The sequence below is a fragment of the Fringilla coelebs genome (assembly GCF_963513975.1).
Source record: "Fringilla coelebs genome assembly, chromosome: 3".
In the NCBI taxonomy this organism is placed as follows: domain Eukaryota; kingdom Metazoa; phylum Chordata; class Aves; order Passeriformes; family Fringillidae; genus Fringilla; species Fringilla coelebs.
The window spans coordinates 78989500-79016960 of NC_140030.1; the positions used below are offsets into that span (position 1 = coordinate 78989500).

Genomic DNA, 27461 nt, shown 5'->3' on the forward strand with positions numbered 1-27461 from the left:
AATCAGCTTTGGGCCCTTAGATGGCTTAAATTGCAATGAGGCTTTAGTGCCGGGACTGCCCTCTTCCTGGCAACTGGGCGGGGTTTCTCCGTGATTTTGCAGCTTCAAGTCTCCACCAACGCAGTGGAAACACAATTTCTCTGTGGCCTAGAAGCAGCAAAAGGTTAAACCGGTGAAATCGAGCGGCCACCAGACTGTGGGCAGACACACGAACAGGTACACTTGCTCTAGAACGGCGTATTTCGAGCCATGTCCGTGGCAGGTGCAGCCGGCGTCCCGCAGCAGCACGGCCCGCCGGGATTCCCAGCGCTGCGGGAATCCCTCCTCCACCGGGCAGCGCGCGTCACCCGGGCGGCCCGGCCGGCGGTGCGGCCCAGGCCCGGCCCCCTCGATCCGGGTATCGCCGCCCCGGGGCGGCTCCGCCGCCGCCCCCTGTGCCGCGGCGGGAGAGCTGCGGGCTCTGGGCCGGACGCGCTGCTGCTCCTGGCTTGGTCCGGCCCGGCCCGGCCCGGCCGTACGTACGTACCGAGGCGGCGCTGGGCTCGGGGCCGGCGCTGCCGGGGCGGTTGGGGCCAGGGCTGGGGCGGCTGCGGGGTGGGCAGGAGGGGAGAGCGGGGCTCCGGCTGCCCTCGGCGCGGTGGGGCTGGGGGACCGGCGTGACGCCCCTCCGGGCGGCGCTCCGGCCTGACAGCTGGGTTGCCGCCTCTCTGCAGTGGCGGAAAATCCGATTATATGAGTTTCTCGCATTAAAACAAAAAAATCTCAGGATGCCGGGACGGTTAAGAGTGAAGGCTGCGGTCCTGCCCACGTGCCAGCGCCCCTCACACCCCCAAACCTACTTTAGTCTTGGTTTTGCCGCCTCGTATTCCAGAACCTGCAAAAAGTGTAACTTTGTGTCTGCAGTTCTTCCTGGTTTATCCTTTCGTGGTTTCAGAGCAGAGCAAGTCGTTTGCGTAGAGCACTGAGAAACATCTTAAACTCTTTTATCATTGTCTCGCAATTCTAGGGTGTGCTGAAATGTCTCCCTTTGAAAATAAAGGACTTATGCTGGGCATAATGGCAGGGACTGCTGGATTGAGCCTGGTGCTGGTTTGTTACCGCAAGATCCGAAGGCCTGGTGCATCTGTGCGTATTCGTGCGTTGCGGGACATAGGTAACAGAATTAATTCTGTGGGCTTGCCAAATGAGGCTTCTAATGAGCAAGGAGCAGTAATGGTTTTGCATGGAAGGCAACTGCAGATACTAGAAAAATTGAATGGCCTGCTACTAAGTGTGGACGAACTGAAGAGAGAGGTGGAATATCTGAAAGAAGCCATTCCAAAACTTGAAGAGCTTGTTCGAAATGAGCTTCAAGGAAAAGGTGATTTTCAGAAAGTTAGCCCATCACACAGAGCAACAAGGCGGAGAAAAGCAGAGACAGCTTCTAGTGCAAGAGAAACGACCAGCTCTGAGGAGGCAGAAAGTGAAGGAGGGTGAGTTAATAATAATAATCTGCATATTCTACCGTACACATGCAGTGCAAGTTGCATCATTACCTTTATAAAACTGTAAGCAGGAGCTTTTTAAAAGTTTGATATAGATTTTATACTTCTGGAAAAATAATTAAAAACATTCAGATTAACAGTTTTTAGACCAGAGAAGACTCTTGGTGACCATCTCTGACTCTGCACTATGGTTGAAGTTGGCTTAATTCCAGGAATAATACAGATTCTTTTTTAAGAGTGTGTTTGGTAACACTGATGCAGTATTGCTACATAGCTATGCAATGAGAGGCAAAGTTCAGAATATTGGTATAATTTTAAAAGTTCTTCTAGTGCAAAGTGTCTTTGACAGAGTTTGTTCGAACTGTACAAATGCTCATGTGCTTTTCCTAATAATTTTTTTATCAGCCTCACAGATGAGTTATTACATGTTCTGCCTAGAGGCATTGCATACTATGGAAGTTACATCTGAGCAAAACCTCTGTACAAGTGGCAATGTTTATGTATATGAGCTGTTGTATACACTCTTTGGTGGCTCAAAAAGTGACTTTGGTGGCTCAAAAAGTGAGGAATTTAGAGTACTGACTCAGGTAGAAAGTTCCTAGTTTTGATCACATCTTGAAGTCACATTACAGTTAATGGGTCTTTTATTCTCATGAGTTGAGGAACACGCTGGGGGATGATGTGTACCAGGAGTCCAGGAGAGGCACTATATTTTTGTCTTGACATTAATCTCCTGTAATTACAACTTTGTTTTGGTATAATCAGATTAGATACTTAGATGCAATTTACTGATACTATGTTTATAGCAACTGAGTTTTTTGAGCTACTTCTCAGCGTCTTACACGTCTGTGTAGGCAGCATTATGTCTGTAAATTGCTCATTATGTCACCTTTTCTCTTTAAAATATTTTAACTAACTGTAATATTCTGGAGACAGCTAACATGCTGCATATTAATGGAATTCTATATTTAACAGTTTCTCCACATTCGTTTTCATTCCTGTGAGCAGAATTTCTTTCTATGTTACATCCCAGCCCACATGGTTCACAAGTCTTATATTTTGATACCATATTTTAAGACTTGTCAGTTCTATTATGAACCAGTTCTTTATTTTAAGTATTCAGGGCTGGCGTAAGTATTCAAGCATAGTCCTCCTTCATCTGGTGTGGAAACATCTTGGTTCTCTTAGTTTCTTAGATTATATCATCCATTGCTTGGTTTGCATAGGCCTTCATGTTATGAATAAAATATTCAGAGATGCAGATAAGGCAAAAGGACCAGCTTATGAATTACCAAGTTCACAGATGCAAAGCAGGGGTTATTCCACATGTTTTTATAATTTATTTTTTGTCATTATTTTTTATTATTTGAGAAAATCCTGTTTTCTGATCAGGAGTGATGTGTTGCTGTTTGACAACAAGCCAAGGAAACTTGTATGTTCAGGTTCTTTCTTCTGTGTGACGAAGAAGCTGATGCAGTGATCCAATACAAGTGATTATAGTGTGCAAGAGCATTGAGTGTGTCCTTAAGAGAGGCCTTCTCTGACAAGTATTTGTGTACAGTCAGAAGCAAGGAAGATAATTCAAGGTTATAGTTAGCATTAGTCATTTGGCTATGCTCTTTCCCAATGCTGTTTTTCAATCCCTTATGAAAAGAGGTGGGCTTTTTTCCTATTAACACCTTGTACTTGATGTGTTTGTTTTTCATATCTTCTCTAAATTTGAGATAATTTGATTTCATTTAAATAAATAGTATTTTTTCTTCCTCTTGCAAATAGATTGTTAATTCTTATGTGTACAGTTGTATAAATAGTTTTTTCCAAGGTCTTCTGTAACTTTAATGACTGGTGCATGGCCAGGAGGGTCAATAACAACGCTTGGGTTTTTTCCAGTTACTCTACATCACTACTTCATATGCTGTAGGCATTTACACCATGTGCATTGTTTTATACTCTTCTGTGGCTAATTCCACACACAATGGTGCATTCGGGTGCTTGTTTTTGGACTACAGAAAAAAAAAAATTTGCTCTTTGTTACTGATAAAACTTTTTTTCACCTTTCTATACTCCCATCTAAAGTGCATTGTGTTTCACTGCCTCAGCAGTAATTTCATGATCTAGAAGATAGGATTTTGCTTGAGTTAAGCACTTCTGTTTTTAATTGACAAATCTGTAGATGCTGGGAATTGACAGATAAACTAATCTGAAGAGTTTTATGGATTTGTGCTGGATGACTACATTGGTTTCAGGTTTGTAAACTTCTTCCAGAAAAGCTTTTAGTACTACCTAGTTTTACCATTAAATATTGGTAGCTGACAGTCTCTGATAAGACCCTCACTGCTTTGATCTGCTCTGGGCATATTCTCAATGTCACTGTTGGTATTCAACACCTTGGGAAGAGAAGTTTTCTGTTTTGCCTTTCAAAAATTATGTATTTTTGTAAGTGGAGAAATGTCCTGTATGTTTTAATAAATGAGCTATATTTTTACGTAACAACAGTCTGAATGGAAGGCTCACTGAATGGATGAGACATTAAATAGTAAAGGGTCTGTGGTTTCTAGTCTGTGCTTCTCTGTATTGTTTTTTTGTTTGTTTTTTTTTTAGTTTGTTTCAGTTCCACTAATGTCCTAGTGAAAACTTCAATGTTTAACATTTGAGAATGTGTAACAAGCACTCATTTATTTACAAATACAATAAATTGTGTCTAGATGATCACCTGGAATGGAGCATGTCACCGAATTCTCCTCTTTGTGATTTTCAAGTTGTTTCCTCCCTGATATGGCAGTGATGAACCCTGGACATCAGTGTCATTTTGGAACACGTCTTCAGCTGGCCCAGCATCCAAGCTCTTCAAATTGCATTTGGCATCAGGCACCAGAATGATTCACTGCAGTAAATTCTTTTCTGATAGATGCTCTATTTATAATTTTTCCTTGAAATAGTTTAGTCAACAAGAAATTTCCCTTGCCTGCTTCTCAGTATCATTTCACTTAGCATTTTCTAATTTATTTTGCTGTTCATTTATTTTAAATGCGACCTTCAGTTGGCTTAAGAATCCAGTTTCCCAAACCTTTCCTTGAAAGCCACTTATCATTACTGATGGGTATGCACTTTGCTGAATCATACAGTGCAAATTTGATCCAGATCCATCTGTGACATAAAATCACCTTTCTGTGGAATAAGCCAGAGCAGATGAGAGGGTGTTTGTGTCAGCTTGTGTTTTTCTTCTAAGTTGGCAGGAAGATGACAGATGATGTTTGATCTGTGTAAAAGCTGAAGTGTTGTGAATAAATGATACCTGGTTAGGCCCAGTGTCTGCCAATTTACAGACACCCCAACACAGTTTTTGAACCACCTAACTGTGTTTATACCACAAGGGTGTTTTATACCATGTAGCTTATTTAATCCAGTACTAGGTTCTGGGATTTACTGAACTGCTTAGCAACAGTGGGGTGAGTCTCCAGTACACTTCCCATTTGTCCTTTGAACTTTGAACAGTCCATTGTGATACAACTGAGTCCTGTTGGTTGATCGTTGCTCCTCACATTCTTATCACTGTTTTCCTCTTTTATTTAAAATCTATTGGTAATAAAGGTGAAAACAAGTTGGCACTGACTCTGGACATTTTTAAAACATTCTTCCGTTTTTTCAAATATTGATCAATGTGTTTATCACTTGTAAATCACTTTTCTGTTTATCATCTGATAAAACCTCTTGCAGGAAAATACCAAGTAAAATTGCAGATTTCTGTTGTGTGGAATATTTGTAGAACAAACAATAATGACTATTCCTTGTTTTCTGTTTATGTCTTTTTTGGAGTCATGTTATCAGTCCTTAAAGTCCTGGAGTTTTTAAACTGTGTTAGGAAGAATCTCCACTTCTGTTTGTGTCAGTACTGATTTCAGTGCTTTAGAATGCATAGATATATAAGACTGTTAGCTGCTTTGTTGAAGGCCCCGCAAGTAAATTGAAATTTATGACGTTCTAATCAATGTTTAAGAGTGTCTGTTCCACATTTAAATACTTTGAGGGTTCATAAGGCAGGTAAATAGAATAAGTAGGAGAGAATTTGCAAGTACAGTGGAGATGAGAGGGAATGGGTAAGACATGGCCCTGCTGTCGCTGCTGTTTTGTAATTAACTCCTTATGGGTTCACATGGTCTGCTAGATAGTGACCTACTTCACACTTTTTCGATGAGTCTCCCAATAAATATATTACTTACCTGATGTCATGTGAATTTGTCTCAATTTCATGTTTTGTCATGACATGTGCTGCTGTGTCATGATATAGTGCTGCTGGAAATCTCTGCTGGGCATGTTTGGAATGACAGCCCAATGGGCTTGGGTGTCAGCCCAAACTTGTATTAGTCACCTGGCCATTGTATTTTTTGCTGGGAGAATAGCATTTTCTAATAATCATTTTTATCTGTTGTCTAACATGGAATAGTAGTGATCATAAAAATTTTAGCAGATGTTTATGCAGCAAAGGTAAGAAATACAACACCTACACTGACTTACAAAACACTGATTCTTGACTTTACCTGTTTAGGTAGCATTTGATGCAGTGCCCAAATTCCTGTAACCAAGGATATTGTCTTTACTGCTTAGTTGTTGCTCTTTTATATTATCTAGTGCCCTTATTTTAGGTTGGGAATTGCCCAGATCCTCAGTGCATTTATCCTTTATTTAGTGGGAATGGAGCATCTAAACCATGTGAGGAAAGATACTTTCCAAGCCTACTTCACACCACAGACTTTTGTATTGGAGCTAAAAGATTGTCCCACTTCCCAGGAACTCCCTTAGACATTTGATTAAGTTGGGGCTCTTAAAAATGCAGCCATGATATATATCTGTGCCCACTTCAAAATAACTATTAAAGAACCATATGCTGTGGTTTTAAACATGCTTCAGAAAATGAAAATATATGTTCAGTGACTGAATATAGTCTCTGCAAGATACAGCAGAGGATGTGTCATCAACTTCAGCATCATCAAGATTTTGTAAAACAAATCTGTAGAAACATATGAAGTTTCCCATCTCTGTTCTGCTCAATGATATTTTTCAGTTTGAACATGTACACATGGTCTGTGTATATATTGTTTTATCCAAACTTATTTTTTACTCCTCTTTCTGGTGCCACTGGGTTAATTTTGCAGCAAAACTGTCATGCCACATCTAGCACTTCTGTAGCTTCATAAGCATTTGCACTTGTTCATTTACAGGCTGGAAGAGTATCTGCTCTGATACAGTCATCTGTTCTGAAAGCAGCATATTGAAAACAGAATATTTTAAAGCCATGATTAGTAACCTTCTTGACTGCTAGCTTTCTGTCCTGGTTATATTTCTGATAAAATAAATAGATTTTTTTATATACTGACTGTTATGTTCTACTTCGATTATTCAGTTACTTAATGTGTATAGTACATTCCATGCTTTTCATACTCGTAGTAACCATTTAGAAAATCTCTGAACCTGGCAGCTGATAGGTTTACACTATTCCTTCTCCCCAGAAAAATATTTTCAAAAGTGGACATGCAGAAGATGAAGCTTCTCTGTCCATTTTTAGTACATAAGCAAAAGGCTGCTTTTTAAAAACAATGCTGTCAGCTGCTCCTCTTTGAAATTGGAGTACCCTAATGTACTCTCAGCACTTTGGACAGTAAGGCCACCTGCTTATCTCTGTGTGATATTTATGCTTTTGCAAATATTTCTTTGCCCTTGACTGCCTTGTGCTGAGTACTTGTGCGCTAAGCATCATGAATCAATATAAGCGCTTTTCCAGTTTCAGATACTCTGAACTTTGGAATGCTCAGAAGAAATAAGGAATTTATAACAATGGTGTTATATTTATTGGCTTGTATTTAGATCTTAAAAGTATTTAAGAAAATATTGTATTGTATAAATGATTGTTATAGCACTTATATTTTGGTTAGTAAGCTCATTCCTTGTTCAAAAAATAGGGAAATTGAGGTAAAGAGTTGAAGAGGCCTATTCAGGGTTACAGAGCATGTCATAAAACACGTTAATGATTTCAAGTGTTCTGCATATGAAACACAAGGCTACATGTGTTTCTAATATGTATCTGCATTTTTTTAATGGAGCATTAGGCAGCAGTATAATTACTTACCTGTTATGTTTGGAATATGACTGTGCTATCCCTTTGAAGATAAAGGTTTTGTAATAATAACAATAAGCTTGATATCATTAATAAAATCCTTTAAAGTTGGACAACCGAGATAAATTGTACTCTGAAATTTTTGCTTTTTAATTTAACAATGCCCTTTTTTTTTAAAGAAAAAATGGTTGTTATTTTCTGTGATTTTAGTTACCTTACTGCTCATACTGATTCTGAAGGAGACACCGAGGAAGAAAAGAGATGTGTGAAATCAGAAGAAGATGAAGACTTATTAAATTTTTTACAGCAGGTGGACAATTTGCACAAGGGTTCAGACGTTGATAAAAAGGAGGGCTTCAGACTGCTGCTTGAGAACAATGACAAGGTATTATGGGTAAACAATATTATGTTGCTATTAACTTATACTTTATACTGCTTTTGAGAACTAAATACAAGCTTTAAAATGCACATAGAAATGGACTATGAAATTTCAAGCATATTTTAAAATATAGTCAAAAAACAGTATTTCAAATTGGTGTCAATATTCATGTTGTGTGGGCATAGGAGTTCTACTATTTTATATCCCATTCTGATTCAATAACTTTGAGGCTTTGTTTGACATAGGAATTCTTTCATAAAGCAAAGAAAAATCAGGGCTTTTTTTGATGTAGCTTGTACTTACTTCTGCTGGCTTTGGAATAGTCTGTGTGAGAAAATCCTGTAAAATTCAGTAGTAACCAGACCTACTGTTCTCAAACTGTGAGCATCTCGTCTGCTTATTCCTTTCTAATACCATTCATGTGAATTTTTCCTTTGGCTTTACTGGACCCATATGTAACCCAAGGTAAAATTTAAAGATGGTTTGATGTGCAGTGCTCAGTTCAGTGTACCGTTTTATTCTGGTTTGGCAAGCATTAGTTCTGACTGTATTTTCATCTGAATATTGGAATACCAAGAAAGGTAAATGAGATATTGTAAGTGAGTGTGGTGCTTATGGCTTTCCTAAAGAAAATACACATCACTTGTTCAGGGATTTGTTGTGCTTTGCTGGATTACCTTGTAAATGTTTATATTGAAAGACGTTTAAACTTATTTATAAAATAAAACTTCTTTAGACAGTCTAGGGTGTTTTCAAAAGCTGTATTCTCTTTTGTCCATGGAAGATTGGTCAACTGGTTCTCACATGAACTAAAAGTAGTACGTAGAAGGATGGAGAATTTACAAAAAATTATGCCATCTTTTGATTACTTGCTTTAAGCATCTTATTAATTTTAAGCATTGTGAAAGTAAACTGTTTAAATCACACTCAGATCAGTTTAATTATGTAGCTGTCCTCTACTTTCAGTACGAAAACTGTGTGGACTTTCTTTGGAGGCTTGCACGTGCTTATGGAGATCTGTTTGAGATGACTACTGATGCTGAGGAGAAGAGGAAATATGTAACTGATGGTAAGAGGAAGAATGTTTGTGAAGAATGCCATATGAATGTAGTGAAACATGCTTTGAACTTTGGTTAAGTTTTCCAATGTAAGGAATTTGCAATCCAATAGATGGGAGCATTTGTACTGTAATGATAATGTTTTGTGTAGTAAACCGCCACAGTTTGCAACTTCAGTTCATTCTTTCCTCAATGAGAGATCCAAAATCAGTGGCAGAGAAGTATAATGGGTTGCAATCGGAGGCTGTTGTCTCTGCAGTTTGCCTTAAAATCCTGTATTTTGTTGAGAAACAGATGGATACAGAATGTGAAAACTCCCAGATGTTGTTAGCACAGTTTCTTAATTACATCTTTGGGAGAGCAAGAGGAATAAATAAATGCTGAGGCTGGGTCAAAGTTTGTTTTTCTGCTTTCCTGTGGTCAGGGAGCACTCCTTCATATCAGCAGTCTCTTTTGTGGTGATGGTGGGGATGAAGCTCTGTGAATCTGGAGCAACTGTTGACCAGAAACAGAAGTGGTGTGTGACAATTGATATTACTTCCAGACATCTCTCCCCAGGTGTCCTGTTTGACAATTTAATCTCTACAAGATTGTAATTTTCTTCGTCATAGCACTTTTTTTTGGTTGCTTTTAAAATCATTGCCCTTTCTTTCACTGTCCGGATGGATATTGGCTAGAGGAACAGTTTGTTTCCCTTTTTTTTTGAGCCTTCTTTTTATTACGTTAAAACCTACGTCTTCTCTATACTGTGTCACTCTCCTCCAGTCAAGGCACTGTTTTTAAAATAATCTTTTTTGCCTCTATGTCAGTGTATTTCTCTCTTTTTTTTGTTTCTCCATTGCCCCTTCCTTTTTGCCACACCAAGTCAGGTTTTGTAAGTGTAACCCAAGTTTGGGTTGTTTTGTCTTTCGTGACACCTCTCATTGACTTTTTGTCATTGACAGTGACAGTGTCACCGACAAAGCAGTTTCAGCTGTCCTTTGTCATCCTTAAAGGCAGTATGACGCCTTCATGCTGTTGTAACATATTCCACAATCAACCTCAGTTTGTTCAAGGTCCTTCCCTTTTCCAATCCTTTTGTCATCCAAATACTCCTGAAGACTTGCACTGTCTTAGCAACTTAATTGATACGGTCTTTGCTTTAGTAGCAACTTGTCTTTGTATGTAAATCCTACAGTGCAGTGAGGATTATGACACAAAGTAAATGAAAACAGTAAATTCTGTGGCTGGATCTTGTGCTTTTATCAGTGACTGGACTTGAAGCTGGCCAGGACTGTGGGGGACAATAAAGAGTTTTTTCAAATGTATTAATGGCAATAGGCAGTGTAAAAATAACATCAGCCCATTACAGGATGAGGATAGTCGCCTCACAAATGGGGACATGGACAAGGCAGAGATGTTTAATGTATTCTTTGCCTCTGTCTTCAACACGGGAGATGGAGCAAGGGGTTATCAGTGCCCTGAGCTGGAGTACCATGGCCGCAAGAATGATCAGTTCCTAGTCAACCTGGAAATTGTGTATTATCTGCTGCTTCAGCTGGATTCCTAAAAATCTGTGGGGTCTGATGGGATTCATCCAACAATCCTCAAAGAACTAGTTGGTGTCATCTCAAAACCTCTCCTGATAATTTTTGAGCAGTCTTGGGAATCTGAAGAGGTCCAGCTGACTGGAAGTTGGCTGACATTGTTCTGATTTTCAAAAAGGGCAAGAAGGAGGACCCTGGCAACCATAGGTCTGTCAGTCTTACTGGGCTTACTTCACCAGTGCCTGGTGAAGTTATGGAGCAGATTATTCTGGGAGGTATAGAAAAACATCTGGAGGACAATGCAGTCATTGGTCGCAGCCAGCACAGCTTCATGAGAGGAAGGTCCTGCTTATCAAACCTGATTTCCTTTTATGACAAAGTACCCCACCTAGCTGATCAAGGGAAACCAGTTGATACAATATTTTTGAATATCAGTAAAGCTTTGGATACTGTCTCTCACAGGATCTTTCTGGACAAAATGTCCAGCCCACAGCTGGATAAACACATCATGGGATGAGTGAGCAACTGGCTCACGGGCCAGACACAAAGGGTTACAGTGAATGGGGTGACATCAGACTGGGGACCTGTCACTAGCGGGGTTCCACAGGGCTCCAGTCTTGGCCCTGTGCTCTTCCAACATTTTCATAAATAACTTGGACACAGGACTGGAAGGGATACAGAGCAAATTCACAGAGGATACGAAACTGGGAGGAGCTGTTGAGTCCCTTGAGGGCAGAGAGAACCTGCAGAGAGACCTCACAAACCAGAGTGTGATGGTGATTGCAGGGGTCTCAGGATGAGGGAAGAGATGAGAAAGTTTAGTCTATGTTTCAGAAGGCTTGACTTATTATTTTATGATATATATTATGTTAAAACTTTACTAAAAGAATAGAAGGAAGGATTTCATCAGAAGGCTTAGCTAAGAATAGAAAAGGAATGAATAACAAAGGCTCGGACTGACTGAACATTCCGAGACAGGTGGACTGTGACTGGCCATTAATTAGAAACAACCACATGAGACCAATCACAGATCCACCTGTTGCATTCCACAGCAGCAGATAATAATTGTTTACATTTTGTTCCTGAGGCTTCTCAGCTTTTCAGGAGGAAAAATCCTAAGGAAAGGATTTTTCATAAAACATGTCTGTGACACCAGAGAGCTGGGCAATCACCAACGGTATGAAGTTCAGCAAGGGAAAGTGCTGGATTCTGCACCTGGGATGGGACAACCCTGGATGCATGGACTGGCTAGGGAACGAGATGCTGGGAAATAGCACCATGGATCCTGGTCACTGGCAAGTTGAATATGAGCCAGCAGTGCCCTGGCAGCCAGGAGGGCTAACCCTGTCCTGGGGGGCATCAGGCACAGCATCACAGCCAGGCAAGGGAGGGGATTGTCCTGCTCTGCTCTGCACTGGGGCAGCCTCACCTTGAGTGCTGGGGGCAGTTTTGGGTGACACAATGTAACAAAGACATTGAACTATTGGGGAACATCCAAAGGAGGGTCACGAGGGTGTTGAAGGGCCTTGTTGGGAAGCTGCATGAGGAGAAGCTGAGGTCACTTTGTCTGTTCAGTTTGGAGAAGAGGAGACTGAGGGGAAACCTCATTGCAGCTACAACTTCCTCATGAGGGAAGAGGAGGGGCAGACACTGATCTCTGTGGTGCCAGTGACAGGACCCAAGAGAATGGACTGAAGTTTAGTCAGGGAGGTTTAGGATGAACATCAGGAAAAGATTATTCACTGGAGTATGGCTGGGCACTGTAACAGTTCCCAGGGAAGCGGTCACAGCACCAGCCTGACAAGAAGCATTTGGACAATGCTATCAGGCACATGGTGACTCTTTGGGGTGGTCCTGTGCAAGCCAGGAATTGGATTCAATGGTCTTTGTAGGTCCTTTCCAACTCAGCAGATTCTGTGATTCTGTAACTGTATGTAAACTCAGCTGATGGATGATAGCAAAAGACTGATGAATGATAGCAAAAAGGGAGAGATAAAGAATGATGGAATGAAAGTGAGTCTTAGGTGTTGAGTAACCAGCGTAGTTTGGCTCATTCTCATGAAGTGGGGGTGGCGGCAGCCTTTTTAATCTCAGTTTTTGGGAGTGCTGCAGAGGGCTTGAGACTGCAGGAGAGCTGGCAGTATGGTTATTTTTCATTCCACTGGGTAGGAGGACTGTGTATGCTATTTCTTTGTTTTTATGAAATGAACTTACAATACAGAAATGTCAGTGCAGCTTAATTGGTTGCAGCTGAGACTCTGCAAACAGCAAGCATCTCATCTGAACTTCTTACTGGGGGGGTGGGTTTGATCAAATCACCTACTGTCATCTTTATTCAGTTAAAAGTGGAACTTAAAGGAAGGCTTTGTGCTAGGAAGGAACTTCAACTAGTTTGTTCCTGTACCCAAGGCATTGAAACGGCTTTGCTGGTTCTTCTGACAGGTGCTTGTCTGGCCTGCTTTTAAGACTCTTCAGTCTTACAGACATGACGGCTTCCTTTGGCAGTCCAGTCCAATCCTTCCCTGATTTAACTGCATCTGAACTGGATATTAAAGGAAAATACTAAAATTGCATGTATAGTGTATATATACTTATATGTAAGTGTATGACTATGTAAGTAAAGCCAGGATGTTACATTGTTTGTCTAAATGTTTCTAAGAACAGGAAGCAATTTCTTTGCTGCTAGAGTAAATCAGATTGCTTTGTTCTTGGGAGCCACCTAAAATGTGGAAGAGTACAATAAATCCTTTCATGTATTGTACTCCATTTACAGGAAAGATTAAAGCTGAAAAGGCTATTCAGCTGGATGCTGGGAGTGCTGAGAGTCACCAGTGGTAAGTTTGAGAAAGTTTTTACAAACTTGTGTACATTTATTAAGTTCAAGGAAAAAAAAACCCAATCTGACATCAGTTTCATAAATTAGTCATTAATATTTTTTCATTGTTTTATAAAATCCAGTTATCACCAGTTGCTGCTAAAGATTATATTGAACTATTCTGTGAAGCATTTACTATAGCATGTGAAACAACTCAATAACCATACTTCAATAAGAACCAAGAAATGTACATAAGAGTATTTGCTTAAGCCACTATTTTGTTGCTCAGAGAACTCAACCCATAGTTTTCCATTTTCCTTCCCTTTCAACAATTCACAAAATAATGTCAGTTCACCTTGAATTTCCTTTTCTTGTAATAGTCTAAATTGTGATAATTAAAAATAGACATAGAAGACTATGATTTTAATTAACTTCTCGATTTTTGTTTTATCATGCAGTTTTTCTCCAAGCATGACTCTTAGTTTAGTTTTGTAGACCTTGCCAGAACTAACAAACTCTGCAAATATAAATATTTTTTTATCAAATCAACATTGTCAGGTAAAAGATAATTCTGCTGAATTCTAGCTGATAGTTCCTCACCTTAGTATTTTATTAGTAAATTTTACTGAGTTCCTGATTTCTTTTCTAATATTATTAGCTTTTCCTCACAATTTTGGTTTATACATTCTTCATTAATTTTGTCTTTGCACTTAGGGGATGGGCTTTCACCAAACTTCTTCATATCTAAAACAAATACTTTTACCCCAGGCTCCTTTCACAATCTAAAGGAATCAGCCCCTTCTGGAGTGCAGTTCACTGGAGTCAATTTTGCTCATTTAGTCTTGCATGAGGGTGAATTTCTCCTGGGGCTCAGTTGACAACATCTCCATTGCCAGCAAAGGGAGCACATGTCACCTATCTCAGGTTTAGATACCTGATTAGTCACAGACATTGTCATTTGATAAGGTAATTCTCTGTCTTGCTTTCTCTCTTTCTGAAAGCACTTTAAAGCCATTTCTGCTCTTTGCTTCACCACAGTCATGGCCACTTCCTCAGGGTAATGCTGGTGTACCCCTCTCAGCTAGAACTGTGTATAAACAACCACAAAATCACATCCAAGTATGAATCCTGCCCCTCCCTTCCTCCTCAGCCCGCAAGACTGAAAAAATATCCTAGTATAAATGCAACTTCACTGGCAGAAACTATCCTGATAAACCCTTACATATTGTGCAGGGAGATGTAGGTGGTCTGGTGGACTTCACATGTGAGATCCTGTCCTGGCAGGAACATCTAACAGGGGAAGAATTATGAGTGTAAGGAGATGTGTTCCAGAGGTTAGCTCAGAAAGCCAAATTGCGAGGTTTAAGAGGAAAATCTTACATTTTTTAAGCTACTGCTTCTTGTAACAGAAAATGGATTTCTGTATGGTTTGCAGTTTTCATCCTTCATGTATCTGGGTTGCAAGTGAGCATGAGGTTTTTATCAGTTATTGTTTAACTGATGTCTTTCTAGAGGTATAGATAAACATTATAGATTAAAATAGGTCACTATAATTTTTTTTCTGAATATTTTACCTGCTTGTCTTTATTTTCTGACATCTTTCTGACTTACTGCATGATTTTTGAAGTGTGATGTAAGTGCAATGGTGCTGCCAATCTAAATAAGGCTCTAAATACTGGGCAGAATGGACTTCCATGCTCCAGAGGAACATTGGAATATTTTTGTTTAGCATAACAATAGTTGTTCCATCTGTGGTCCCAATAGATATTTTTGTGCTGTGCTGCTACGTAACCAGTTGGAATTGTTTTGTAACTTATTTTTTAAACTTGTTTTATTATATTTTATTCTTTATAAAGTATTTTACACACATTTAATTGATTTCATGTTTATTTCTGACTATTTCTGAGGTTTGAGGCCATTTACGTTTGTAAATGCATCCCCTCATGGATTAACATTTTGTTTCAAAAGCGGTTTTTGTTGTATGGGCTTTTTAAAATCATTAACTTAATTAATGAAATTACTGGAAGATAATGGACCCAGCACTAAACTTTGGGTAACACCTATAGCGTTGCTCAGGTTCACGTGAAACTGGTTCTGCAACCATCTCTACAGGTGATTTAATCTAAATATTTCCACGGTTATGTTTTGAGGAAGATCAGGTAGGACAAAGTCAAAGGCCACATGAACAAGATGTATCTCATTTGTTGCATTCCTCTTACCCAGGCTTTTTTTCTTGCCAGAATTCTTTTTTCATCCTGTTTTTTTTCACAAAAACCTTGTGTTAACTGTTTTGTATCTTATGCACTTCCAGGATAATTTATCCTGTATTGTCTTTGGGTTAGGCTGGTTTGCCTGTAACACTTCTCCTTCTCCCTGATAGCAGCTATGTTTGCCTTTTTGCTTGCTGTTGGGGCTTTCTGTATTACTCACAAGACTTCTGTAGTCAGCTCTGTGGCAGGTCTATATTGTTTGAGTCTGGCCTAATGCAAATTTTCCCAGTTTATTTAAACATTATTTCACATGTTAATGCCCATGAACAGGAAATAAGACTTCAGGGAATTTTCTCTGTAAAAACTGTTCTCTCAAAGTTGTACACAGACAGAATTTTTACCTGAGGGTATAAATAGAAAAGACTGTGTATAAACAGATAACAACGCAATGCAGTTAAGCTATGGATAAATAATACATGAAAATAATATGAAATCCATAGTTAATAAGAATATTTACAAGACAGAGATAAAACAACTGAAAATAAAAAAAATAGAACAAATATTTATACAAAAAGATGCTAGGATCACTAGTGGGTGGTCAAGATCAAAGCTGAAGGGCAGTACCCAGCTCCAGATGGACACGTGGATGTTCTGTCTCTGTCATATGTCCCTGCATGTGAGCAAGGGCCTGATCCTGCACTACGGGGGATGGAGAGTTGAAAGGCAGCATGTGCCATTTGATGTGCCAGGGTATTTGCATGGCATGACAGATATCACACAGGACCTTTGGGGTCTCTACACTTCCAGGCCATCATCCAGAAGTGGTGAGAAACCCTAGGGCATCTCGAGTGGCAGTAGGCATCTGTGTCTGGGCTGGGGTCCTGTGAATTGAACAGGGTCTCTGCTGGCTGTAACAGAGCAGCATGAGCGCAAGGTCAGTGTGAAAGCAATGCTTTGTCTCAGACCAAAATCCTTCCTTTTCATCTCACTACTAACATGACATTTTCTAAAGCTGTACAAGGTAAATAATCCTAGCCTGTGTAAGGTGAGCCCATCTGTTTGTTGCATGTAAGGCTATGTCAGTCTGTATCAGCTACTGATAACCAAGCTGGTTTTCTGACCTTGACTGAAGAAAGTTTTTGTTGATTTCTTAGTAATTTCTGAGGCAGTTTGATATTTCCAATCAGCACAACTGAGGTTTTCACTCACGTTTGGTATAACTGCTGTCTATGTTGTCCATTCATCCATTATTTCTAGTGTTCTCTTAAACTGTTTAATATATTATGGCTTACTAAGTGAGTGAGGATTAAATGATAGCCTGTTCTTTTCCTGGTCCTGTACCTTGCTCTCTACTTACAGTTAACCCTTGTGGAGCAGGGGGGATATAAGTGAGGAAGAAATTGAATTCAGCCTCGTTGGTTTCATCTTTTGCCGTTATTTCCTCATTGCTAATTGTTCTGCGCTTTCATTTCTGGTTTTTTTTCCTTCTGGTGTATTTATAGGATCTCTTCCTATTGTCTTACCAATATCCCTACCTTAGGTGTGTACTCTTATTTTTATTTTTAGAGTAAATTTCTTTTGGGTTTTAAGTTAATTGGGAATTTCTCAATGGAGCTGAATTGATCTAAAAATATTCCCTGCTATGACTAAAGGGTCATTTGGAGTTGTGCTGTTGAATGTTGTTTCTTACTAAATCTTCTACAGAGCTTTTCCTAATATTTAGAAATATTAGAAAAAGGCATTTTTTAATTATTTCTTTTTTTTCCAGTTTTTCCACTGTGCCTGTCATGCAGTGGTTAGGTCTATAGACCCATTTGGAAGTTTCTTTTGGAGGCTTATTCCTGCTGCTTGAAAGTTCTATTTACTAAATAAACAAGTTCTTCTGACACCTTGACACACATAATTGTCCTAGTGTAGACAGAGTTATACATGAAAAAGCAACCCTTTTCCAGAGCAGGTATTTTTCTGTTTTGTGGAACTGCTCTAAGGTGTCTGTCAGATAGAACACTTTTTTTGTGTACACCAGTGGAATTTATTGGAATCGTTCCATGAGCAAACTTGCTAATATAGGCCTAGAGTTCAGCTGTATTGCCTTACTTTTGATATTTACTTCATCTAAGAACAGAAAAATGCCATATGTCTTCTTAGTGTATCACCTATATTTTTCTGTAAAATTGTGTGATAAAATGATCAACACTCCAACTGTTCAACTTACTGATTAGAACACTAACAGTATTCAGCCTCAAATTAAATTTGAGGAAACATATGCAGAACAAAGAAGGCAAAATATCTTGAAGTAGTCAGTTGGTTTTCGTAATGAATTGCAGCTGCAAATAATTTTCATATCTGAATCCAGATTTTTGCAAACATGTGATAATACTTAATCTTGTAGTTGCCAATGAGATCAAAAACCTTCAGACTTTTTGAATGTTGACCTCTGAATAACTGAAGTAGATGGCAACACTGGAAAGGAAAAAAGAGCTTTAATATTTGTATGAACACCCTAAAGAAAGACAGAGTAAATATTCTAAGTGATTTGTGGCTTTGTTCAGCCAGTGTCAATTTTTCAAGTTATGGAGGAACTCACATGCAAAAGTTATCATCAGCTATTGCAGGTCCTCTTATTTTTTCCAAGCCTCAAACAAATTCATTTTGTGGGTCAGTGATTCCTAAAGGACAGCTGTGAATCCTGGCAGCTCATCTTGGATCATGGAGCATCTTAATCACCTGGATTTTAATTAGAAGTGCTAGGTGAACAATTTGGTGCTACAGTTGCTTTGTAGTTGTGCTGCTTTACAACTTTACAGTTACAGAAAACAAAATGTAGATGCATAAGAACAGTGCTTTTATTTAAAACTAAACTATCACTTTTAAATTCTTTTGCACAACCAGTGAATTTTTATATTTGTGGGAGGTTCATTGCTGGTTTTACTTCATGAGTTTGGGGAAGAGGTCTGGAAGGTTTCTCTGTGGTTGTGCAGATCCCCACACTTCCTTTTTTTGTTGAGGCGAACTTGTTACAGGCTTTGCAAAGAACAAAAAGGTTACTGTTAAGGCAAATTTTCAGGACAATTACTTAAAAAGGTAATTCTTTGTATTGAGCTTTGGTTTGTTGGCCACAAACAAACTTGGTGCTGCTCTTGAGTTTGCGTTACTGTCTAGAAGTCACCTGTTGGTGAGAGTCATACAGCAAGTCTCGTTTAGGTGCAAGTGAAGTTAGCAAGTGAAAACCCAGTGGCTGTAAAGGAAGACCCTTTCTGAACACACCTCCCCCCAAGAGTTTTCTCTGTCATGTGTGTGAGTGTTCATCAGAAGCACAGATATTTTCACAAGCCCTGGGTTTTCCATGGAAGTGAGTTCCAGAGCTTAGGTACGGTCTCTCGCTGGCAGGCAGCACTACAGAAGGGTAGTACGGGTTAGTTCCATCAAGGACACGAATAACCATTGTCATTTGGGTATTTTGATGATTTTACAGAAACTTCCCACAAAAAAGTGAACATTCCATCTCAGTAATAGAATTCTAACAGATAATTTGTCAGGTTTGTAAGGTGTAATGGCATAAAAATAATTTTCCAGTGAAACGAAACTCTTCAAAATTTTGGAATATGTTGTAGGATATGGTCGTGCTACCAAGAACTTTAAAAAATTAAATCTTCAGCTTTTTCTAAATAGATGCTTGTTACCTGCTGCCCTTAATTATTCCTTATTTAAACTTAGATGAGGCAGATAACTTGCAAGTGACAAACATCTGTTTCTGTCCGGCAGTCGGGTTTTTCAGGAATTGATAGTTTGTACAGAAATACAAGTTTTCCAGCTCTTAGTTGTTTTCCCTGTATTTGATTTATGGAAAGACCAAAGAAATTTTACAGCAATCTTTTTTCTTAATTATGTGTAATCTTAGTAATCTTTGAGTTACATCATTTTTTTAAAATAATTGAAAATTTCAAATTCAGAAGCCATTTCTCAAAAGCTGTAAGTTGTCCTGAAGTAAGTAGATCAGTGAAACACTGCAGCTTACTCCTGCAAGTGCAGCGGAGGAAGGTTTGACATGTGAAAAGATCTGTTTACTACAAGCTTTTTGCCAGAATGGTCACAGAGGAAATAATTCTGACAACCTAATAATGCCTATTACATTTCTATCAAGGAGAATTGTTGTGTTACTTTCTCTGAAAGCTATTGTTTCACTCTCTTTCTACACTTGTGAAGACTATCCTGCTAATTTTTTCAAGATTGTATTTCCATCTGTAACAACTGTCTGTAATAAAAATAAAAGTTAAATTTCTGGAAACAGGAATTTAACACAGTTGTGGGTTTCACAGCCTAAGGAATGCTAAACATGGCATCCACATGTTCACTAGTGAACTTCTGTGAATACACATTAACAGCAGCATTTTCCCTTGATTAGGTATACTGCATGTGTTGCCACAAATAAAGCTAGAATTCTTAATGTCCTTACCTTTGAGGTTTTTTAAACCAAAGTAGGGGTTTGTTACTTGTGTTTTTGCAAGTGTTACTTATACAAGTGTGTGCTACATCTGACGTTTCCTTGGAGCTTAGCGTCAATGCTCTGGTGAATTTTTGATTTGAAAAGTGTATTTCTGCCCATTTCTACAGTGTAGACTCAGTTATATTCCCAGAAAAAGGAAAGGGAAATAAAATCCCCATTAACAAAAAAATCTCTGCAAACAAAAAATCACCTAAACACTTCACTTTGCACCTTGGCACATCTTACTTGGTGTGTTGGCCATCTTAGACATTCTCAGGCACTGCTTCCATATCTCCATGAGGATGATCATATACCAATACAAACCAATACTTTACCTTTCCATGGAAACTTCGTGTCAGATGCATTTTTGTAGATTAAATATCTTGGTACCAAAGTGATACAATATGAAGTATGCAAAACTGGGATCTCAGGAAGGGCAATGCAATAGGGATCATAATCAGTAATTTCAGTTGCAAAATCTCTCTACATAGAAATTGGTATCTCATTGAAATAATGTCAAAAAGAAATCCTGTGGGTCTCCCTACATTGCAGAGACTGTCAGAATATATAAGTGGGTGAAACTGCTGAGTGAGGGAGTTGGGGGCTAAAATATCAGATGGCATGCACAGAACTGAGCCATGCAGAGGCGGGGAGATGCAAGAACACATTTAGAACTGGAGTGGGAATGAAGTTTCTTTTCACTGGGCCTCTTGTGTGCTGCCCACACATTAGCCTTTGCTCACACTACTTTACATGTTAAATATTTCTCAGATAAGGAGGAGGGAGTGAAAAACAGTTATGAAACACATGAATTAAACTTTGGTGGTGGTAAATATCACAAACTCTCCTCCCATTTGCAAAGTCTTGTCAGACACAATTTAAAAAATTGATGTTTTCCTTTCCTATTGATACTGAGATGCTAAAATGGCAATCTAGATTTCTGAATGTAGTCTGTAGCCACACATTTCCAAAGTCTATGTGACATAAAAGGTTTTTTTTGGTTTGGGATATATTGAAGGGTATATAGGAGAGGAAGGAACAAGTCTGGGAAGGTGCATGTTACTTCTGGTTTTGGCCATGTGAAATTTTTCAGGAAAAAGATAAATAATGCTACATTTCAGTGCCCTACTGTGGTTTCATCTTCATTTGAGACTTCAAAATCTTTACTGTGAATCTGTCTCGTGTAGAACAAGCTGTGGATGGCAGTCTTTAGTGTAGGTATCATTTTTTATATTAAAATTCAGATTGATTTGATAAAATTATTGGATCAACCTGCTTCTCTTTTTTTGGCAATAGGTAAGATAAGCCCTTTACAGATTTCTCGAATACACATGTAGCACCAGAAGGGAAAATGTTAATTCACTTTGGCTAGGACCTTCTGCATGATGGCTACATAGGTACTTGACATCCATCTCTGTCAGCTAGAGTTTCTTGCAAGTCTGAGTTTCAGGACATCGTTTGTAATGGAGGAACGTGGTGCTGACCTATTACACTGAGTTTGATTGTGTTTATGCTTAATAAAGGTTTGCTAATTGTGGGGATTAATCATATGCTGCTACACTGTGTTCAGTCATTTTTCTTCCATCTGGGAATAACATTTTTTACACCAACCAAGTACTGTGTCAGTCCTAATGAGGTAATTATTGTTGTGTTTATCTAGATGAATGTGTCTGGGGCTGGTTTTTTTACATTACCCAGGAGTAACATCAGCTCAGCCAAGAGGTCATTCCTGGCAGCGCATTGCTGATATGATTTCCTCTTTATTTTTGTCTGTGGAAGTTCTGTAAGCAGTACTGTGATATTCAAAGGGTGTGAGGGAGGTAATGGCTGTGCACAGAACCAGTATCACTTGCACTTGTAACAGACGTGCTATTTACCCGTTTCATTAGATAGTTGCATCTTGTTATATGATCATCTTTTCAGTGTTCCTCCTGTCACCACGAGGTGGGGCAGGTGACCATGGAGTCCAAGCTGTAGAAAGAACGACATGGAAAGACCAAGATGAAAGCATTTCTAGTTACTCCCTGCCTTGTTTTCTTTGGTCATTTTCTTCACCATGAGAGTGGTGAGGCACTGGAACAGATTGCCCAGAGAATGGGCGTCCCTGGAGATGTTCAAGGCCAGGCTGGATGCAGCTTTAAGCAAGCTGGTCTGGTGGAAGGGGTCCCTGCCTATGGCAGGGCAGTTGAAACTTGATCTTTAAGGTGCCTTACAATATAGACCATTCAATCATTAACATTACCCTTTGCACCACTGAAAATAAAACTTTGCCTGTAGTTTTAAACTCTTTGAAAATTATTTAAAATGTCTAAAAATTCTTCTCAGGAAAGAAAGGACACATTTTTTATTTTGTTTGGGGGATTTTCTAGAAATGAAATTAATATCCAAAATGCCATAGTATTTAAAAAATGAAATAATTACTTTTTATCAATTGGCTGTCTAGTCCATTTCAAAAGTATAAAATTTAAAAGACCAAACCAAAGCAAATTAAAAAAACCTAAAGATATGAAAGACATTTTTATCTTTTCTTTGGAAACATAATAGGTATTTAAAGTTAGTAGGTTAGCTTACTTTTAATTCAGTGGAAATTTCATTGGGATTTCCCTCCCAAGAGATTTTAGCTGTAAGTAGAAGTTTTTCTTTGAACTAGTTTAAACTAAGGCCCTATTTCTTGTCACGCACAGACAGGGAAATACTGCAAGATGCTGGATTAGCTTGTTCGCTTTTCATTGTTTTCTTTTGTAGCAGCAATCCGTTTAGCTATGGTATGCTGAGTTTATCTGATTAGCACTTAATGAGTGAAGGGAATAGGGGCAATGTTGCCTGAGTTACTTAACCCTAATAAAGTTTTCACTACCTCCCCCCTCTTTCTAAATACCTGAACTTTCTTCACCCCCACCCCTTGCCTTTTCCCTCAACTGCAACTCGTTCCCATAGGAAATGCACTCTGTCAGCTGCAGCTCTGTCAGCACTAGTGCTGCCATTAGCTGGATTTTGTCCAGTGCACATTGGTCACAACAAACACTCTGCTCAACAGCGTTTGACAGTGTGTCTGGAGCTCTTACAAGCTCTGCTGACTCCGTGCCTTACCTGGGAACACTTACTGACCAAAACAACCTGTAACATGTGCATTTCTGACTTAAAACCATTAGATAAAACTGAGCAATAAAGTAATTTCTTGGGTTGTGTTAGCAATGACATTTTAATCAGGATTCACTGGAGCTTGAATAATTACATTATATAAAGCAATTCAAGAAAGCTGATGTTTAATAGTGCTTATAAACTGTGTATGCCATACAGATTGTAGTTGTGTTGCCATAATTAATTCAGTAAGCTTCTTGCATAACTCATGTTTTCCTCTGGACTTCAACTTGATTTCCTTTTTTTAGGATTATATTTTATTTTTGTTTGGTGTTGCATTGTAAAATATTTGATTAAAAAGCAAAATTCTGAAAAATATTAGAAAAATAATCTACATGAGGTTTTGCTGCTTAACTATTTCTTTGGTGGTTTTGTTAGTTTTATACAGAGGTGCAAAGTTGTCTTAATACCAATGAAAATAGGTCCAAGGAAACTGTAATTGATATTTATGCAAGAGATTCTTTATGCATAAACATTCTATAACTGTTGAAGAAATTAGAAGAAAGCAATAGAAATTTAGGTGGAGTGTCAATAAGATACTAGTGTTGCTTAGGAAATCTGAATCTTTATAGGTTTACCTCTGAAAATATTTTCACTTATAACTGCTTAACAATACAAGTATTTTATAGAAATTATCTCACATTTCTTTTACCACTCAGTGTCCCCAATTTATGATAATCATAGTAATAATAATAGAAATAATAATGATCTTAGCAATAGATATCTAGTAATAGCAGTAGTGATCCTGTTAGAGCAGAATGTGTGTGTATGTTTTCAAATTTTAAAGACACTAGAAGAATGTCAGAAGTGCAGGAATGCACTGGGATACTTGAGAAGGGTAGAAGGCAACTGTGAACATTTCTGAGGTGTGTACAGCTTCCTACTGGGCACACCCCAAGCATTTGGCTTCCTGGGTGAGTTTCTGCAGCTGGTGCTGCTCACATTCCCAGTGAAGTGCAGAGCACGGTGTGTCAAGGTAAACTGCTGTCAATGGTAGAACCAGTCTGGAAATGTTGCACTCTGAACTAAATGGCTGAAATTTTGGAGGAGAAATCTGTTTTGTCACTTAACTGACAACCCAAATAATGTAATTTAAACTTCTCCTTGTTTCCATTGTTTTGTTTTGGTTTGTGTTTTTGTCTGTTCCTGAATATGTATAGCTCATGCCAAATTTCCATCCACCCATTCAGATGGAAAAATAAAAGTGTAAATGTGTGCATTAGGTATTGAAATATTTTGTAATTTGATTCAAAGGTTTATTTAAATCACAAAAAGTATGTGTGTGTGTTTTTCTTTTCCCCTCTCAGGTTTGCAATTATGTGTGGCTATATGTCTCAGTTTGAAAGTGTACAAAACAAAATCAGGAATGGTTATCTCTTTAAGGTATGTTTTTGTAGGATTTGGGGTTGTTTTTTTTTTTAAGCTATTCCTTTAAGTTATTTCCTTATATAGGGTCAAAGACAGGTTTTTCCAACACAGTAATTCAGCCTCACAGGTCTATTTTGGTGCTAAAGTTAAATTGAAAAGGTTATTATTATGTATGAAAATAAATTATATGCTTGCAAAATATAAGAATTTAGGTAGGATTCTGGAAACAGCATTAAGATTTCTGATTTCCTTGGTAGTCAAAGGGGGGAGGAAAGGCAATAATGATTCTGTTTAGAAAACCAAAACATATGAAATAGCCAGCGATGAACTAACACAGTTCTGCAGTCATCCTTCATGTTGCCCTTAAGTAATGTTTGTTTTAACTCTGTCCTTGCAAAGGTAATTGTGTTTTTTAGAGTTAGCTGTTTGTGTTACATGTGCTACTCTCCCCCTCCTTGTCCTCAGCATTGCTTAGACACTTTCCATCCATGCCTTGCCCTCCAAGCTGGCATGCCCCCTTTTTGGGTGACAGTGAAAGGCAGCAGACATGTTCCAGTCCCTGGGGAATGCCTGGGGTGGGCTCCTCTCACATCATGTCCGTGTTAGGACTTGGAGTGTGGCGGAGCTTTCCTATGAGAGAGCATTAATTACATCTGAGCTGTGCCAAGCGAGCTAAGCCCCGAGCACTGGGACAAGCTGGGAACAAAGGGAAAATGACAAATAACACAAGTGCTGCAGCTGTTCAAGGATGGAGTTTTTAAAAGAGTTTTAAAAGAGTTGCTGCCGTGTGAGCAGTAGCTGTTTCAGGGAAGTTTTGCTCCTCACAAGTAAATCCTGAATTCTGTTGATTTGGGAAAACAGTAGTATGAAAACATAGCTCCTATCTGAATAGTTAGTGGATATGATAATATAGTAGTCTCTTAGATATGTGTAAGTCAAATACTTTTGTGACTGGCTTAATTAGAAAGATATGTGGGGGGAAAAAAAAGAAGTTTGAATGAAATTTATTTTTAGAGGCAAATGTTAGGGCTGGAATTTTTTTTTTTCCTTCCAGCTCAGGTTGAGCAATAAGAGCTTTCTTTGGTAAATTAAAGAGAGAAATAAAGGCACTCATGACCTGAAATGAGAATGATTTTGGAAGGGTCTCATTAGATACTTTAGAGGTTTTGTAGTTTCACTATAAACAGAACCATTTTATTTTCTGAATTTCACAATATAATAACAGTTGGTTGTGTCAAGTACTATTTCACTGGGGCTGTCACATTCCAGGGTGGAAGGAACTATGCTTCAGTAATGGGTGCTGGCATGTAAGATCTGTTCAAGAGTCATTGCTTCCTCACTGATTTGATCTGTGATAGTTTCCTAATATTAACTGCAAATGAAATTAATTTAATTGAAGTTGTTTCCTTTTTAAGACAAGAGTTCTTGAATTATTTAACTGAACTTTACAGCTATTTAGTGATGTTCTAAATGCAGCATGCCTTCTTGCATTGTGTGCAACATTGCTAAATAATTTTGTGGTTTCCCTCCATGAGGAAGAGATTTGCTAGTTGAAGTTTTAGGTTGTTAGAAGACAATTGCAGCAGGAGAGAATTTCTGAATTTTTTTCTGACTTGCAGCAAACTACTTTGAATGTAAGCACACTTGCCAAAGAAACATCTAAAGTGATACTAATTTTCTTTTCAATAGGAGCACCTAGACAAGGCAATTGAACTTAAGCCTCAAGATCCCTTTTTATATTACCTAAATGGAAGATGGTGCTATTCAGTAAGTTGTGTTTTATTTATCTAACATATGAATTGAGTATAATAAAAAATTGTAATTAAATAGTGGGACTTAAGACAAAGTAGGTGTTTATTTAAGTAGAGGTTTTGAGCTAAATGAAACAGACATTTACACTTCCTGAGTTCAATACCAGATGCATGATGCTCACAGCTGACCATTCCTGCAATGTAATTAGGTAAGCTGTGCTTGTATGTCCCTCATTGTTGTGTTCAGGTTTTTTATCTGAATGAATGAATGAATGGATGAAAAGTAACTGATTTTTGGAAGGGAGGAAGGATGACCTCGAGTTTACTTCTTTGTTCTACCATAAATTTTCTGGGTGGACCTGGCTGGTAACATAGCCTTGCGGTAACTTTATTTCCCATCCATAAGTTAAAGGCACTGACATGCCGTGGGAATGTGTCTGTGGCAGCAAGGCTACCATACTGGCTTGGTAAATTCCAAGGGAACGTCCAAAAAATATTCACGCATAAAAATCTGTAATTCACCAATGAATTTTGCAAGAAATGCAATTTGTGTCATACCGGTACCACAGACCACAGCTGCTTTTAAAGATTGTTTTAGTTATATATTTTTATTTATATTTTATAAAGATTATATTAGATTGTAGTACATTCTGTAGTGATAAGTACTCATATATTAAAAAATAGGATAATTTATTTACAAGATTAACTGTTGATAAATTTTTTAGAAAAATTGTGCTTGTGCTTTAGTAAGAGAGTTGTCTTTTTGGTAATCCACATCTTTGAGGGCTCAACTGGCTGTCCGTACTGGTTAATTTCTAGTGCTTTGAGGAATCTTTTGTTGGAAGAAAACATTCTTGCATTGTCTATGCTGTAAAAGATCACTGTGAGTCTTCTCAGAATAATGACTGCTAATGCATAGTGAATTCCAGCCAAGCTTTTTTCTTTCGGATACTTCCAATGCAAGTCACTACAAAGTGCCGGCAAACTGGAAAGAAGGATTTGCTGTGACGCATTGCAGACTTTGTCTTTATCTGCAACAAGACTTAATGCAAAGTAATCTTTCAGCAGTTTTTCGGTTCATATGTTTAACTTCCAAAGAGCTTTCAGCAACCATGTTTTTTCTCTGTTGAT

At 38.5% G+C, this 27461-nt stretch overlaps 1 protein-coding gene across 1 annotated transcript in view; it reads left to right on the plus strand.

Annotated features, from left to right (window-relative positions):
* Positions 1-249: 249 nt before the first annotated feature.
* The window catches only part of RMDN2 (regulator of microtubule dynamics 2), a gene marked incomplete at its 5' end in the record, with an annotated part of 47124 nt that continues 19912 nt past the window's right edge, over positions 250-27461 (plus strand). The window contains 9 exon segments of the mRNA XM_084202929.1: positions 250-277; positions 280-363; positions 366-518; positions 1007-1472; positions 7807-7981; positions 8942-9044; positions 13333-13393; positions 24519-24594; positions 26269-26346. Coding sequence (XP_084059055.1) covers positions 250-277; positions 280-363; positions 366-518; positions 1007-1472; positions 7807-7981; positions 8942-9044; positions 13333-13393; positions 24519-24594; positions 26269-26346 — 1224 coding nt within the window.